Below are 16131 nucleotides of genomic sequence, written 5' to 3'. Positions count from 1 at the left end.
ACACCATCTTCTCATTGGCCCAACCCCACACCATCTTCTCATTGGCCCAAACCCCACACCATTTTCCCATTGGCCCAACGCCACACCATTTTCCCATTGGCCCAAACCCACACCATCTTCTCATTGGCCCAACCCCACACCATCTTCTCATTGGCCCAAACCCCACATCATTTTCTCATTGGCCCAAACTCCACACCATTTTCACATTGGCCCAAACCCACACCATCTTCTCATTGGCCCAACCTCACACCATCTTCCCATTGGCCCAAACCCACACCTTGAAGTGGTGTGGGTGAGTGAATTGAATTGTGTACATGTTGGTGTTCTTGTATCTCATATCTTTATATGAACACTGCCTCGATTATTGAATTCTTCTCCCCATTGGGCCTTGCTTGCACAGGGATGCAGGACTTTAATTACCTACACACCAACTGCTTCGAAATCACCCTGGAGCTGAGCTGCAAGAAATTCCCACCAGAGAATGAGCTTCAGAGAGAATGGTACGGAAATCGAGAGGCACTGCTGGCCTATATCGAGGAGGTGAGACCCTCACTGCTCTTGGTTGGTAGATCTACCGACTTGCTGAATCCAAATTATACAAGTTCGGATACTAGAGATGACTCAAGTTATTGGTTACATTACTGACACAATGTTGGGAGTAAGTTATATATCTATATACTTACCAGTAGGATAACTATCTGGGTTCCGAAGAAGGGTCACTGACCCGAAACGTTAACTCTGCTTCTCTTTCCACAGATGCTGCCAGACCTGCTGAGTGAATCCAGCATTTCTTGTTTTTGTAACTATCTGGGTCTTCAACTTACAACCAAATCTAGGCAATTTCTCAACTTAGAATGTCAAAGACTTACTGAAAGTGATCCTATTTATACACCTGAAGGGACAATGTCAAATGATTTCACAAATCCTATTAATTGAGATAGTTGTCATGTGATATGTGTAATGTCCGTTCCCACGGCAATGTGTGAGAGTTGATGTCAATGATGGGATAATTTTCCATGGTTATAAACATCACAACTTAACAGCTGAAATGTAGAAATGTTGGCTGCAAACTCACTAAAGTTCTTGCACAAAACCTTTGCTTCTTAAATTGTGTTAACCTGACATTTCCTGTTCACCCAGTGTGTGGGACAGTGTAGAGGGAGAGCTTTACTCTGTATCAAACCCGTTTTTTTCTTTTTTTTTCTTTATTCCCCAGGCCCGCTTTATATACATTTTAAATAAATAACTTTATTAAAACAGTCAAATAAAACAAAACTCAAATTAAAATGCCATTCTCGGCGTCGACAATGCACTCCAGTCCCTGCGGTGCCCACCGGTCGCGGAAGGCCTCAAGCGCACCGGTGGACACCGCATGCTCCTTCTCCAGGGACACCCGGGCGCGAATGTAACCGCGGAAGAGGGGCAGGCAATCGGGGAGGACGGACCCCCCGACGGCCCGCAACCTGGACCTGTGAATTGCCACCTTGGCCAGGCCCAGGAGCAGACCCGACGAGGAGATCCTCCTCCCGGCCCAAGCCCCTCCGCACAAAGATCAGGAGCGTGGGACTGAAGTGCAATCAAAACTTGAGGAGCAGCCCCTTCAAATACTCAAAGAGGGGCTGCAACCTCGCACATTCCATATAAACATGGAACACGGACTCGTCCAGGTCACAAAAATTACAGGCCGCCTGGGAGTCCGAGAACCTGATTAAAAGTCTATTGCACGGGACTGCTCTGTGCAGCACCCTCCACCCCAGGTCCCTGATGTAAAGGGGGAGAACTCCTGTGTAGAGAGACCTCCATCGGGGTTTCCCCTCGCCGCCAGATGGCAACGCCGACCGCCAGGGTGTGTCCAGGCAGCAGACAGGGCCGAGGAAGTGGAGAGTGTGCAGGAGCAGCCCGTACAGGAAACCCCAGCGCGCCAATTGGAATGGCACGGAGGGCATTTCCAAGAGGCGGCTCGGGTTGTGTGGGACCGGCTCCCGTGGAGGGTTTCGGGGCCTGGGTCCGATGAGCAGTTCCGGCCGAGCGGGGGTCAGCTCGGCCGGGATCGCACCGCACTCCCGAGCCCCCTCGCCACCCGCAGTGAGGGGCCTCCCGGGGGTTTCAGCTACTCCTCTGCCCGCCGGACCGTCCCCGGAGTCGGCCGCCCGGACAGCCGAGGCGCTCTCCTCCGCCGGCAGGGGAACGCCCTGACTGGAGGTGACCATGTTCCAGACTCTGAATAGATCCCGGTAAAAGACAGGCAACTCCCTCAGAGAGGCGCGGCTAACGGACTCCACCGGGAGCTACATGTCGTCTTGAAGGCAGTGACACTGGCGGAAAAAATACGTCACCAGCGCACACCATCTGGGAGGACGCTCGACATACAAGTATCTCTGCAGGGTCCGAAGGCGGAGAGTCGCAGCCTGGGTGCGGACGCACACCAGCGACTGGCCTCCCTCCTCAATCGGGAGACTCAGGACCGCAGCAGAGACCCCGTGTTTCCTCTTGGCCCAGAAGAAATCGACAAGTTTCTTCTGGATCTTGGTGGCAAACACAGGGGGCGGGGCCAAAGTGACCAACCGGTACCACAGCATGAAGGCCACCAGTTGGTTTATGACCAGCGCTCAGCCCCTGTAGGAAAGCAGTCCTGTCCAGCGCCCCAGCCGAGTGGTGACTTTTGCCACCAACTCCTGCCAGTTTGCCGGTCAGGCTTCCTCAGCGGGGCTAAGATGGACTCCCAGATAGAGGAGGTGCGTGGTGCTCCACGCAAAAGATGTCAACTCCTCCAGTAGGAAGTCCACCCGCCACTGACCCATCAGGATTCCAGAGCATTCCTCCCAATTAATCCTCGCGGAGGACGAGGCAGAAAACGTCTGCTGACAGTCGCGCATCCGTGTAGGACTGGTCGGGGTGGATCATGTGGGCCAGCACGGAGCCCAGGCAGATAGATACAGCCCAGGCAAAAATCTTATAACCTATGCCGAGGAGGGAGACCGGACACCAGTTCTTAAGCAGGCGGTGATCGCCCCTCTTCGGCAGCAGAACGATGACAGCCCTGCACCACGAAAGGGGCATCTTCCCAGTCATCAGGCTTTGCCCCAGGACCCATGCGTAATCCCTCCCCCAGGACGTCTCAGAACGCCCTGAGGAACTCCATGGTCAGCCATCCAGCCCTGGGGATTTGCCCCTTGAGAGCTGGTGGAGAGTGCCAGTCAGCTCCGCCAACGTGAGCGGAGCCTCTAATCCTTCGGCGCCCTCCGGCCTGATCTTCGGCAGGTCCTCCCACAAAACCCCGTGCGCGTCCTCGCTGGACAGATCCAGAGAGAACATCGCACTGTGATAGGCACAGGCTGGGAGGCCCATTCCCTCCGGATCTATGATGGAGGATCCGTCATCGGCCAGCAGCTCAACGAGCTGCTTACGGACCCCCCGCCATTTTTCCAGCGAGTAGAAGAAGGGTGAGGCGCGGTCCAAATCTTCCAGGATCTGGAACCGCGACCTCACGGATGCGCCTCGGGACCCTACGAGCTGCAGGTCCCTCAGTGCGCCCTTCTTCTCTTTGTACGCCTGCCACAGGGCCGGGTCCACGACGGCATGACCGAGGTGGGACTCCAAGTCGAGCACCTCCCTCTCTAGGCGCTCAATCTCAGCTTCCCGCCTTTTGGTCGACCCCTTCGCGTACTCCCTCAAGGAGGGGAAGCCCCCCTGCTTCCTTCTCCAGTCGGCCCAGAATCGATTGAACGAGTCCCGGAATCGCTCGTTCTCCAGCAACCAGTTGTTAAAGTGCCAGTACGCAGACCCCGCCCGCGTGCAGAGTGGAGTGAACTTCCCCCACACCAAGTGGTGGTCCAAGCATGGCACCAGCCGCATGGAGGCTGCCAAGACTCGGGAGACGTACGCCTGCAAAATGTAGAGGCAGTCTATTTGGGACCCTCCACCTCCAGACCTCTACGTGAAGGCGCTGGAGTCGGGATTGATATTCCACCAGATGTCCACCAAGTAGAGGGAGCTGATCCGTTCCCTCAACTTCTCCACCAACGCTTGGCCGTGCTGGGGACCAGAGCGATCCCTCACCTCGAGGGTACAGTTAACATAGGAAGATAGGAACAGGAGTAGGCTATTCAGCCCCTCGAGCCTGTCCCGCCATTCGATGAGATCATGGCTGATCAGCGGCCTAACTCCATATACCTCCTTTGGCCCATATCCCTTAATATCTTTGCTTAACAAAAATCTATCTATCTCAGATTTAAAATTAACAACTGTTCCAGCTTCAACTGCTATTTGTGGGAGAGAGTTCCAAACCTCTACCCCTCTTTGCGTGAAGAAGTGCTTCCTAACATCTCTCCTGAACGGTCTGCTACTAATTTTTTAGACTATGCCCCCTAGTTTTAGAATCTCCAACCAGTGGAAATAGTTTATCTTTATCTAGCCTGTCTTTTCCTGTTAATATCTTGAAGACTTCAATCAGATCACCCCTTAACCTTCTAAATTCTAGCGAAAACAGGCCTAATTTGTGTAATCTCTCCTCGTAACTTAACCCCTGTAGTCCAGGTATCATTCGTGTAAACCTACGTTGCACTCCCTCCAAGGCTAATATATCCTTCCGAAGGTGTGGTACCCAGAACTGCTCACAGTACTCCAAGTGGAGTCTAACCAGGGTTTTGTACAGCTGCAGCATAACCTCTGTGTCTTTATACTCCAATCCTCTAGATATAAAGGCTAGCATTCCATTAGCCTTTTTGATTATTTTCTGCACTTACTCGTGGCATTTTAAAGATCTATGCACCTGAACCCCCAAGTCTCTTTGGACATCCACTGTACTTAACCTCTTCCCATTTAGAAAGTACCCTGCTCTATCCTTTCCTGGTCCAAAATGGATATCCTCACACTTGCCCGCATTGAAATCCATCTGCCACAGTTTTGCCAACTCACCTACTCTGTCAATATCTCCTTGCAATTTTATGCCATCATCTAGACTGTCCACAATGCTGCCTAACTTTGTATCATCAGCAAATTTGGATATATGACTTGCTACTCCATCATCCAAGTCGTTAATGAATAATGTGAATAATTGAGGCCCCAACACAGATCCCTGCGGGACACCACTAGTCACATCCTGACAGAGTACTTACCCATTATCCCCACCCTCTGTTGTCTACCACTCAACCAACTTCCTAACCATGTCAATAATTTTCCCTCAACTCCATGGGCTTCTACCTTAGTTAACATTCTCTTATGTGGGACTTTATCAAATGCCTTCTGGAAGTCATATAAATAACATCCATAGACACTCCCCTGTCCACTACCTTAGTCACCTCTTCAAAAAACTCAGAGATTTGTCAGGCATGACCTTCCCGTCATGAATCCATGCTGGCTGTCCCTGATTAACTGAAATTTTTCTAGGTGTTCAGTCACCCTATCCTTGATTATAGACTCCAGCAACTTGCCCACCACAGATGTCAGGCTAACTGGTCTGTACTTTCCTCGGTTCACCCTTTCACCCTTCTTAAAAAGTGGAGTGACATGTGCAACTTTCCAATCCAGAGGGACCACTCCTGAATCTAGGGAACTCTGAAAGTCTATAGTTAGGGCATCTACAATGTGCTCCCCTACTTCCTTTAACACCCTCGGATGGAAACCGTCAGGTCCTGGGGATTTCTCACTCTTTAGTTCCATTAATTTCCTTGTTAGTGATGTTTTACTTATATTAATTGTATTAAGTCCCTGTCCCCTATCGGCTATTAATTTTTTGGGACTTCCGGCAAGTTATCCTCCTTTTCAACTGCAAATACTGAGGCAAAGTAATTGTTCAACATGTCTGCCATTTCCCCATTATCAATGACAATATCTCCAGTTTCAGCTTTTAGTGGGCCGACATTGCTCTTGACACCCCCCCCCCCCGCTTTCCCTTTATGTAAACTATAAAATTTCTTCTTATTGATTTTGATGTCTCTTGCAAGTTTCCTTTCATAATCCCTTTTAGTAGTTCTTATTAACTGCTTCGTGACCTTTGCTGGTCTTTGTATTGATCCCATTCGGCCGGATCTATGCTGCATTTTGCATCCCCGAGGATGATGCACTCGCCGCTATTGATGGAGCTCAAGAGAGCGGACACTTCTTCAAAGAAGCGCGCTTGCAACGCGCCGGGCCTGGGCACGTACATGTTCACAAAGTGGAGCGGCACGCTACCCAGGCGAACGGCGAGGTGGAGCAAGCGGCCCGGCACGAGCTCCTTGACCCCCAAGATCTCCGGCTGAAAAGTCGGGGCCAACAAGATAGCCACCCCACTAGAAATAGGGGTGAGGTGACTCATGTAGACCCCACCCTGCCATTCCAGGAGCCAGGTGGCTTCGTCTCCCGGAACGGTGTGGGTTTCCTGCAGAAAGCTCACCGCGTATCTCCCTTCCCTAAGGACTGAGAGATTGTGAAATCTGCGGTGAGACCCCCTGCTGCCATTGATGTTGAGGCTGGCTATGGTTATCTTCATGTCAAAAGTACTTTGATCCCTTCACTGACACCTCACTGTGAGGAGGGAGCGGAAGTGCACCTGGCTTTCCTCTCCCCCAGCAACCCATTGAGGAACACGTTAAACCGGCGCCTGTCAACCAGTTTCACGCCTGTGCCCTTCTCTGCCTTCTTGAGGGCGACACGGGTGATCAGCGCCAGACTCGACCACCGGCTGAGGGCCAGCTGAACTTTATTGTGGCAACCCTGCAAGCCACGAGGAAATCCCGGAGTTCCGCGACGGGGATGAGAGGAGACTCGGTGGGAGGCACGAGAGAGTCCACCGCCTCACCGGCGATGGATTCAAGGTCACCCTCTGTGCCCTACACCGAGTCCCCATCCTCCTCCGGGTCGTCACTGCCAGAGGCCAACCCACCTACCACACACTGGGGCGGGCGTCCCAGCCATGCCAGCTGGTCCCACCTCCGTCACGATCTCACCCCCAGGATCGATGGCGGAGGAGTCCTCTCTGGGTTCTTCAGTGAAACTGGAGCCTGTGGGTGCCAGCAGTTCAGGACCCCCCTCCTTCTCCGTCCCCAGGCAAATAAGTGACCCAGGGGAGATGGTAGTTCCCGACTCCGGAAATCCAGCTGGAGCTGGGACTGGAGGTGGAGAGAGGAGGCCATCTCCCCCTCAGCCAGCACCCATAGGCCCAGCAGACAGGATAGCATTTTCACCCATAACTGTGCTGGGTACATCATGGTTGGGAGCGAATTTTGGCTGGGAGGGCCAACCCTTTAGGGCCTCACCCTCCCCTCCACTCAGGGCACCCGACCCAGTGGCAGACTGGGAGGCTACTTCAGGAGCGCCCCCAGGCTCCCCCACCACAAGAAGGGCTTCACTTGCTCCTTCAGGAGGGGCTGCATGTACAGGGGTCTCCCCCTCCCCTCCATCCTGAGGGATATGGAGCTCCTGCCCACACTTTGCAGCCTTGATGTTGGTGGTGGTAGGGGGAACCTGAGGACCTGAACCAGGAGACAGCTCCCCTCCAACAGATGGTCCCTGCATCTCGGGGCCCTGTGCTACCTCTGTGGAGGGGTGCCTTCTCCTCTTCTTCCCACTAGGGGACTGAGGCTCAGGGACCTCCATATCATCAGAGCCCTCCGCCTCCGCACCCTCCTTTTGTCTAGTTTCCCTGGGCCTGAGCACAGGCCTGGGACAAGTGGGTTCCCCAGGATCGGGCCTTGGGCTGAGCCCAGGCTCGGGTTGTGTCATGGTGTCCAGGGGACGCACCTCTCGGTGTTTATTCTTTCACCGTGTCTTCCTTCCACTCGGACGAGCACTTCCTGCCCCACCGGGGGCTGCGAAGACCACAGCCTCTGGAACCAACTGAGCGGTGTCTGTGGGATGTGTGTGGGATGCGGGTGGAGTGGGAGGAGGTGTAGCGGTGCCACCCTGGGCCGCCGAGGTGGCCGGGAGGTTGGGGCAGTTCTTTCGAACATGCCCCACCCCCTTGCAGGCATGGCACCGCACCCCGTCCCAGGTCCAGAAGACGTGGTAGGCCATCCCCTGGAACTGATCAGCAAAATAGCCTTCCGTGACCTCCTCCCACGCCAGCTGCATAAATAGCTGGCAGCGGAACAAGTAGACGTGTCGGAGGCTGTTCTCCTGAAGACCGAGCGGGACTGGGGTGATCCCCGACCTCACCTCCCCAGATGATGCAGGTGGGGGAGGGAGGAGTTCATCAGGAATAAAGGGTGGGACGTTCGATAGAATCACACGCTGTGCAGTGGCCCCCAGAGGCTCCACTGACAGGAATGTCCCGCCCACAGTGAGACCCCTGGTCAGGGTCAGAGCCACCGCCCACTCGGGCTTCAGGAAAAACACTGCTTTTCCCTGCATCTTTAAGACTGCGACATTGGCCGAGGAGCCAACAACCTCAGCCATTGCCTTCACGCATGCCTCAATAGTCACGGTTGGGTGGCGTAACGCTTCACCTCATGCTTTGATGTCAAGATTTTAAATGGTGACAGGGCTACAGGAGCAGCTGCTGCAGCATCGGAAGGCCTTGCCACCGGAGAGTAAAGGCTTGATCAGGTTGGCAAAAAGAACCTGACCCCAACCTGACAGATCCACAGCGGGCCCAAGTCCGACCCGGCCCGAGTCCCTGCAATTTCGCCCCGAGCCTGACCCGACCCGACCATCCCTTTACTTACCTTCCGACTCGAAACCTCCAGGAAGCTGCAGCGCATGCGTGATGACGTCATAGTGACGTCACTCGCTCACTGCGTAGACTCAGTTTCGTTCCGGACTCCCATCTCAGGTAAGTTTTATATTTTTAATACTTACCAGCAGAGCACTTACCGTGTGTGTCCGACCCGACCTGACCCGAGCCCGACCCGGACTCGGCCTGACCCGAACCCCGAGCCTGAAAGGCAGACCCGGAAGAGCGACCTGACTCGAACCCAACACATGTCGTCGGGTCCCGTCGGGTTCGGGTCGGGTAGCCACGCTCTACTTCCAGTTGGTGGTGGGCCATGTCTTCACCTGGTACAGCTGTAAGCTGCCCAGCCACACTCTGCTTCCGGTGTTGAGAGAAACTAGAAAAGTGAAAGTCTCTTCACCTGGGCAGCTCCAACTATCCAAGGCTGGGTCATTGGGGTGGGGAGGGAGGTCCTGATTGATGCTGTTAAAACACAGGAGCTCCCTATTCAAACAAAACAGCCCCACCCAAGGTCTTCCAGTCTCTTCTTTCACCCTCCCCACAATCAATGAAAGAGTTTTCAAAGCCAAACACACAAGAGCTGTCAGTTCTTTTAGCCTCCTGTTTTCCTCTTTTGGAATAAGGATAGATGGAAAAACCTTCCTTTCAATCTCAGTCTTTCTCCTTGCAGCAATCACTCAACTTCCAGCTTCCAGCACACAGCCACAGTCAGCTGAACCTCATTAACCACTGAGCAGTCCTCAATCAGGCAGCAGTCAACCCAGTGCTGTACCTGCCCTGGGAGTGTTTGATGGGACAATGTCGAGTCATTTACAGCATAGGAGGATTCGGCCCAGCTTGTCCATGCCAGCTCTCCGCAGAGCTACTCAGTCAGTCCCACTCCCCTGATCGATCCCCATACCCCTGCAAGTTTATTTCCCTCAAGTGTCCATCCAATTTCCTTTTGAAATCATTGATTGTCTCCGCTTTCACCACCCTCATAGGCAGCGAGTTCCAGGTCATTACCACCTGCTGCATTAAAAAAAAAGTTCTTCCTCACATTCCCCCTGCATCTCTTGCCCAAAACTTTCAATCTGTGTCCCTGAGTCTTTGTACCATCAGTTAATAGGAACAGTTTTTCCTTGTCTAAATTATGTAAGCCTATCATAATCTTGTACACCTCTATCAAATCTCCCCTCAACATCCTTTACTCCAAGGAGAACAAACCCACTTTTTCCAACCTTGTAACTAAAATCCTCCATCCCTGGAACCATTCTGGTAAATCTCCTCTGCACCCTTTCAAGGACCCTCACATCCTTCCTGAAGTGTGGTGACCAGAACTGGATGCAATTCTGTAGTTGGGGCCTAACCAGAGCTTTATAAAGGTTCAGCATAACTTCACTGCTTTTGTACACAATGCCTCTATTTATGAAGTCTGAGATCCCACGTGCTTTACTGACCACTCTCTCAATCTGTCCTGCCACCTTCCAGGTCCCTCTGTTCCTGCACACTCTTTAGAACTGTACCATTAAGTATACATTGCCTCTCCCTATTCCTTCTGCCAAAATGCATCACCTCACACTTGTCAGTATTAAAGTCCATCTGCCACTCGTCTGCCAGTTCTGCTAGCCTATCTATGTCCTGTTGCAGATAGGATATCATCCTCACTGTTTGTCACTCCTCCAAGTTTGGTATCATTGGTAAATTTTGAAATTCTACTCTGTATTCCAAGATCCAAGTCATTTATATATAGCAAAAAAAGCAGTGGACCCAGCACTGACCCTTGGGGAACACCACTGTCTACCATCCTCCAGTGTGAAAAACAATCATTTACCATGACTCACTGTTTTCTGTCCTTAAGCCAATCTTTTTATCCAATTGGACACTGACCTTCCTTGTCCATGAGCCTCAACTATGTTAACCAGCCTTTTATGTGGTACTTTGTCGAACGCTTTCTTAAAATCCATTTACACAACATCCACCGCATTCCCTTCATCAACCCTCTCTGTTACTTCATCAAAAAATTCAATTAGATTAGTCAAGTATGATCTCCATTTACAAACCCGAAGCTACTTATCCTTAATTAACTCAAACCTCTCCAAGTGCCTGTTGATTTTTTTCCCTTATTATTATTTCTAAATTCTTACCACCACTGATGTTAAACTAACTGGCCTGTGTTTGCTAGAACTGTTCTTACACCCTTTCTTGAATAAGGGTGTCACATTCGCCACTCTCCAATTCTCTGGTACCGTTCCTGTATCCAGGGAAGATCGGAAGATTATGGCAAGCCCTTCTGCTATCTTCATCCCCACATCCTTTAGCAACCTGGGATACAAGCCATCTGGACCAGGTGACTTATCTACCCTAAGCATAGCCAGCCTTTTTAGTACCTCCCCCCTCTCAATGTTTATCCTATCCATTGTCTTTGCTCTCTCTGCTTTACTCTGTATCTAACCCCCGTGCTGTACCTGTCCTGGGAGTGTTTGATGGGGACAGTGTAGAGGGAGCTTTACTCTGTATCTAACCCCCGTGCTGTACCTGTCCTGGGAGTGTTTGATGGGGACAGTGTAGAGGGAGTTTACTCTGTATCTAACCCCGTGCTGTCCCTGTCCTGGGAGTGTTTGATGGGGACAGTGTAGAGGGAGCTTTACTCTGTATCTAACACTGTGCTGTACCTGTCCTGGGAGTGTTTGATGGGGACAGTGTAGAGATAACTTTACTCTGTATCTAACCCCGTGCTATACCTGTCCTGGGAGTGTTTGATGGGGACAGTGTAGAGGGAGCTTTACTCTGTATCTAACCCCGTGCTGTCCCTGTCCTGGGAGTGTTTGATGGGGACAGTGTAGACGGAGATTTACACTTGTTGCTCTGTGTGGGTTGTAAATCGTGAGATGACAAAAGATTGCATTCTGTATCTTTTTTGATTTATTTCAGGTTCACAAAGGAATTAAAGGGATGGTCTTGGATGAAAATAACAACGGGATTTACAAGGCTGTCATCTCAGTTTTCGGTATCAACCATGATGTCACCTCAGGTAGGTGTCCTGGCAATAGCTTCATGCAGTCTGCCTCGGTGTTTTATCCTTCCTTCATCTGTAGAATTACTCCCCTTGTCGACCCTATCACCGTACACCTTTCCCATGCAGGGTAGGCAACTTGCTGCGAGGCTGTGTTTCTGCCATTTGATCTGGGCCAGTGGAGACGGTGTCATTTCTTTGTTACAGCTGGAAGTGTCTGCAGTGTCTTGGCAGAGGTCAGGAGCTTCGGCACTGGGACGGAAGGGGAGGAAGTAACCTTCCCAAGAGATTCTGCCACAGTTCTCACAAACTGGCTTCAGCATTGGCAAGTGTACAGGCCTCAGGCATGTTCTTAATTAGCAGAAGAATGAGATGAGGCACTGGGTCAAAATCCTGGAAGTCCCTTCCTAACAGCACTGTGGGTGTACCTACCCCACATGGACTGCAGCGGTTCAAGAAGGCGGCTCACCACCACCTTCTCAAGGACAATTAGGGATGGGCAATAAATACTGGCCTGGCCAGCGACGCCCACATCCCATGAATGAATTTTTAGTAAAAGGTTGGAGGTGGAAGAGGAGTGTGCAGGTTGAAGGAGTGGAGTGAGAGTGTCGGAGTTCTCCTTGCAGCTTGGTGAAGACTGGAAATGATCTCCATTCCCTCAGCTGGTTGGTGATGGGATTTGCCTCCATACTGGGAGGTGTAACTGTGGGATGGACGTTTTTGGGTAAAAGTCATTTGGTTTTGTTTTGAGGTATTGGCGGGGACTATTTCCGTCTCTTGTTACCGGGTAAATATGTCGTCACCGCGTCAGCGCCTGGTTATGAAGATCAAGCCGTACTTGTCGACGTCGGTGCCGATGACCCAACACGGGTGAGTCTCCTTTCCCGATAGTTATTTATTTTCTCCACTGCACATCAACAACTTGCATTTATATAGCGTCTTTGATGCAGTAGACGTTCCAAGGCACGTCACAGCAATGCTATCAAACAGAGTTTGACACTGAGCCACCAATGCTCTCCTCTCTGCCCTTCACATTCCACCGTTTGTAGACTTGAAGTGATCCAAAACTGTGCTGCTCATGTCCTAACTTGCACCAAGTCCCGTTCACCCATCTCCATTCCCCCCCCCCCTCAGTGCTAACTGACCTACATTGGCTCATTTTTAAAATTCTCTTCCTTGTATTCCCCTCCCTATCTCTGTATCCCTCCCTCAGCCCGATAACCTTCCAAGATGTCTGAGCTCCTTCAAATCTTGTCTTGTGAGCATCACCTGATTTCCATCTCTCCACCATTGGCGGCTGTGCCTTCAGCTACCTGGGCCCTAAGCTCTGGAATTCCCTCCCTAAACCTCTCCGCCTCTCCTCTTTTAAGATGCTCCTTACAACTTTGACCAAGTTTTTGGTTACCTGTCCTAATATCTCCTTATGTGGCTGGGTGTATAATTTTGTTTGCTACTCGCTCCTGTGGAGCAGCTGTGGGTGTTTTACTGTGTTTCAGATGGTGTATAACTCCAAGTCGTTCTTTACCAGTGTTCTGATCAAAAGAAATGAACTCCGCTCTTGAGCCTGACCTCCGAGTCTCTCTCTCTCGAAAATCTGATCTCCTTCCAGGTGGACTTCCATTTGGTGCTGAAAGCAGTTGCGCCCAGTACCAGTATGCCTACCATCCCGCTCCTGCCAAGCGCCACCAGCCGAGCTCCTCTTCGCAGAGTGGGTCCGCGAGTGAGCCAGGAGGGCTCCCCGATGCCGAGGGAATACCGGCGCACACGGCACTGTCTCCGCGGACACTGAACCCGATCCTCCCTCGCCCTCACTTACTCTTCTGGCAAAACAAACCCTTTTCACTCTGCCACCTTCAGGAGGAGGTGTCAGGGAAAACCCGCAGAATGAACCTTCTTGGGAGAACTCAGCCTCAGGAACCAAATCTGAACAGAGACCTTTTTACCTTTAAAGTTGCGTTTTGTGTGTGTGTGTGTGTTTCTGTTTTAAGATTAAAATTCTGGTTTTATTTGTTTTATTTTAACTCATGAGCAGGGGTTGCCAACTCTAGTTGGACATATTCCTGGATATTTATCATATGACCCTCCTGTTCCCACCCAGGCTCCTGCCATTGCTTGCCCAACACATCTGTCATTACCATCCCTCAGCCATTCGGAAAGCAACTAAACTCTTTGTTACCCAATTGGATGTTTCTTGACTGTCAGGTGAACTGCCTCCAATATTATTATAGGTAATAAACAAATGTATTTAAAGGACTTTTTTTAACATTATAAGGCCTTGATGATTTTTGTCCCTTGGTTTTGCTGGCAGCCGTGTCCGGGAGATGAATCTTGCTCCAGTTCAATGGCAAACCCTAATTGTGAGATGAGGGTTCAATTTGGATGACTTGGGGCCTACGCGTGAAGGCTTCTTTAACCAAAAGTTGTCTTTCTTGTTGGCCTGTTGCCACAAGGCAGCTTCTGGCATTATCCTATTTCCCACTCCGCCAAGGAGTTTGCAATTATTTTACGGTTTCTTTCAGCCATGCAAAAAAAATGCCCGTTTTATAGAAACTTTGACAGTGTCCATGGAGACAGGCAAGATGGCCGACAGTGTTCAGTGGAGAGGGGTGGGGGAGGGAAAGCAGTGTGGCTGTTGCCCAGCTAACACGATTTTGGAGTCTCACTGGTAGCATTTCCCCACAGGGAGACACACTCTGACCCAAGAAACACCATCTTTTCCCCCAGTCCCTTCCTCCTCTGCCTGGATATAAAGGCCAAGACCTTGTCTCGGGACGGGTCACATTGGAGCCACAGGGGTCACCTGTCCCTTGGACACTCGGGCCTGTCACTGCACCTTCTGTTTGGTTCTATTTGGATCTTTGTTATACATCCAAGGCTCAAAATCATTCAAATAGCTGATCAAAGCTAATTGCTACTTGTGTCAATAATGGGCAACACTTGTGATGATATTTGAAGTTAATTTTTATAATATAATGGGTCAAGTGACACAATGCAAACGTTGTGATTGGATGTTGTAATTGACTGTACCATTGATGGGTCAATATAATCTGACCGGTCACGTGACTTTTACCATTATTTGATTGGTCTGAGATTAGAATCATGGCATTTTCCAGCACTGAAAGAAATTGTTCAGCCTATTGACCCTGAACCTCTCACTGGGAGTGTTTGATGGGGACAGTGTAGAGGGAGCTTTACTCTGTATCTAACCCCGTGCATTATCCCCATGCAGACGACTAGGGTTCTGTGAACAGACTCGAAGGGCATGTGCCCCACTGTTATCCTGACACCATCAATCTTGTCCCAGGACAAGCTCAGTTTTTACTCATTCCTAATTGGTCACCATCACAGGAAACGCCATACCAGTCATGTGACCTGCCTAACCTCTTGCCTCTTCCACGAGCCAGCAGTTCATTCACGAAGTTCAACATTGATCCTCTGGCAATATTTTTAATACATTTTTCACAGTTCAGATCCAATAATAAAATGTTATTTTATGCCTGTGTGATGTGTGATTATTACTATTCTATCACAATGTTGCTGGTGCTCTAACAGCCCTTGCTGGACGGTGCAAGTGACTATTCTGTTTGAATTATCTGTGCACGTGAATAAAGGTTTCGATAGCGAGAGATATCTGAATATTGAAACTGTGAAACAGCAAACCCAGAGCTTGTGTCTGAAAGAAACATTCAGCTGGAAACTGTTTAGGACCCCAGTCAGAGGGAGCAGGACCACCTCCCACCCCACCCCAGAGAGGGGTAAGCAGAATCAGAGTGAGGACAAACCTGGCAAAGCAAGATCCAAAATCTGTCAGACAAGCAAAGGTTGCTGGAAGCTACGGGCAGGGGTAAATGGGCCCTGTTAATTCTGTGTGGAGAACATGCTTGGGACCGAATGTGTTATAAACAGACAGAAATATGTCGGGGGAAATGGCAAGACCAGACCCCCAGAATCAGTCTCTGAGAGGAAATAATGATCACTTACTTAAACACAGTAAGAGTTAAACGAAAGAAAGAGGAGGAAGATGGGGAGAAGGCTGTTCCACTCCTGCTGCTGGTCTGCAGGAAGGTTAGGGATGTTTGTGGGGCAAGAGCAGTGAGCCTGTTCGTATCATGCTGCTGTCCACACTGGTCTGGGGATCTGCGGGTTACGGAGTTCCAACTAGTGATAGGTGACAGGTAGCTTCTTATCACCTGATAAAGTGGAGGAGATTCAATAGGAGCTTTCAAAAGGGAATTGGATAAACACTTGAAGGTGAAAATATTGCAGGAAAATGGGGATAAAGCAGGGGAAATGGAACAAACTGGATTGCTCTTCAGAAGAGCTGGCACAGACTTAATGGGCTGAATGGCCTCCTTCTGTGTTGTACTATTCGAAGATTCTATTCTATCCGAAAAGGTGAGGGCTCTGGGTGTTGGGAGCAGTGAGGATTACGTAAGAAAAATTGTGTTAGAGGTGTTCTGGGGAATTGTTATAAAATGAGAGA

At 50.5% G+C, this 16131-nt stretch overlaps 1 protein-coding gene across 2 annotated transcripts in view; it reads left to right on the top strand.

The window, feature by feature from the left end:
- cpn1 (carboxypeptidase N, polypeptide 1) overlaps positions 1 to 15142 on the top strand; it is a 63219-nt gene extending 48077 nt beyond the window's left edge. Inside the window, exons 6-9 of one of the 2 annotated variants that reach the window (XM_068053167.1) lie at positions 401 to 540; positions 11567 to 11666; positions 12400 to 12518; positions 13258 to 13520. In XM_068053167.1, the coding sequence (XP_067909268.1) occupies positions 401 to 540; positions 11567 to 11666; positions 12400 to 12518; positions 13258 to 13437 (539 nt within the window). In that variant the 3' untranslated portion in view covers positions 13438 to 13520. Of the gene's footprint in view, positions 1 to 400; positions 541 to 11566; positions 11667 to 12399; positions 12519 to 13257 lie in introns of both variants that reach the window. The other variant, XM_068053166.1, reaches the window with a different exon arrangement.
- The last annotated feature ends 989 nt before the right edge of the window (positions 15143 to 16131 follow it).

This window comes from Heterodontus francisci, chromosome 20, assembly GCF_036365525.1.
Source record: "Heterodontus francisci isolate sHetFra1 chromosome 20, sHetFra1.hap1, whole genome shotgun sequence".
Classification (NCBI taxonomy): domain Eukaryota; kingdom Metazoa; phylum Chordata; class Chondrichthyes; order Heterodontiformes; family Heterodontidae; genus Heterodontus; species Heterodontus francisci.
The sequence above is the reverse complement of the archived record's forward strand: the minus strand, read 5'-3'. Positions and strand labels throughout refer to the sequence as shown.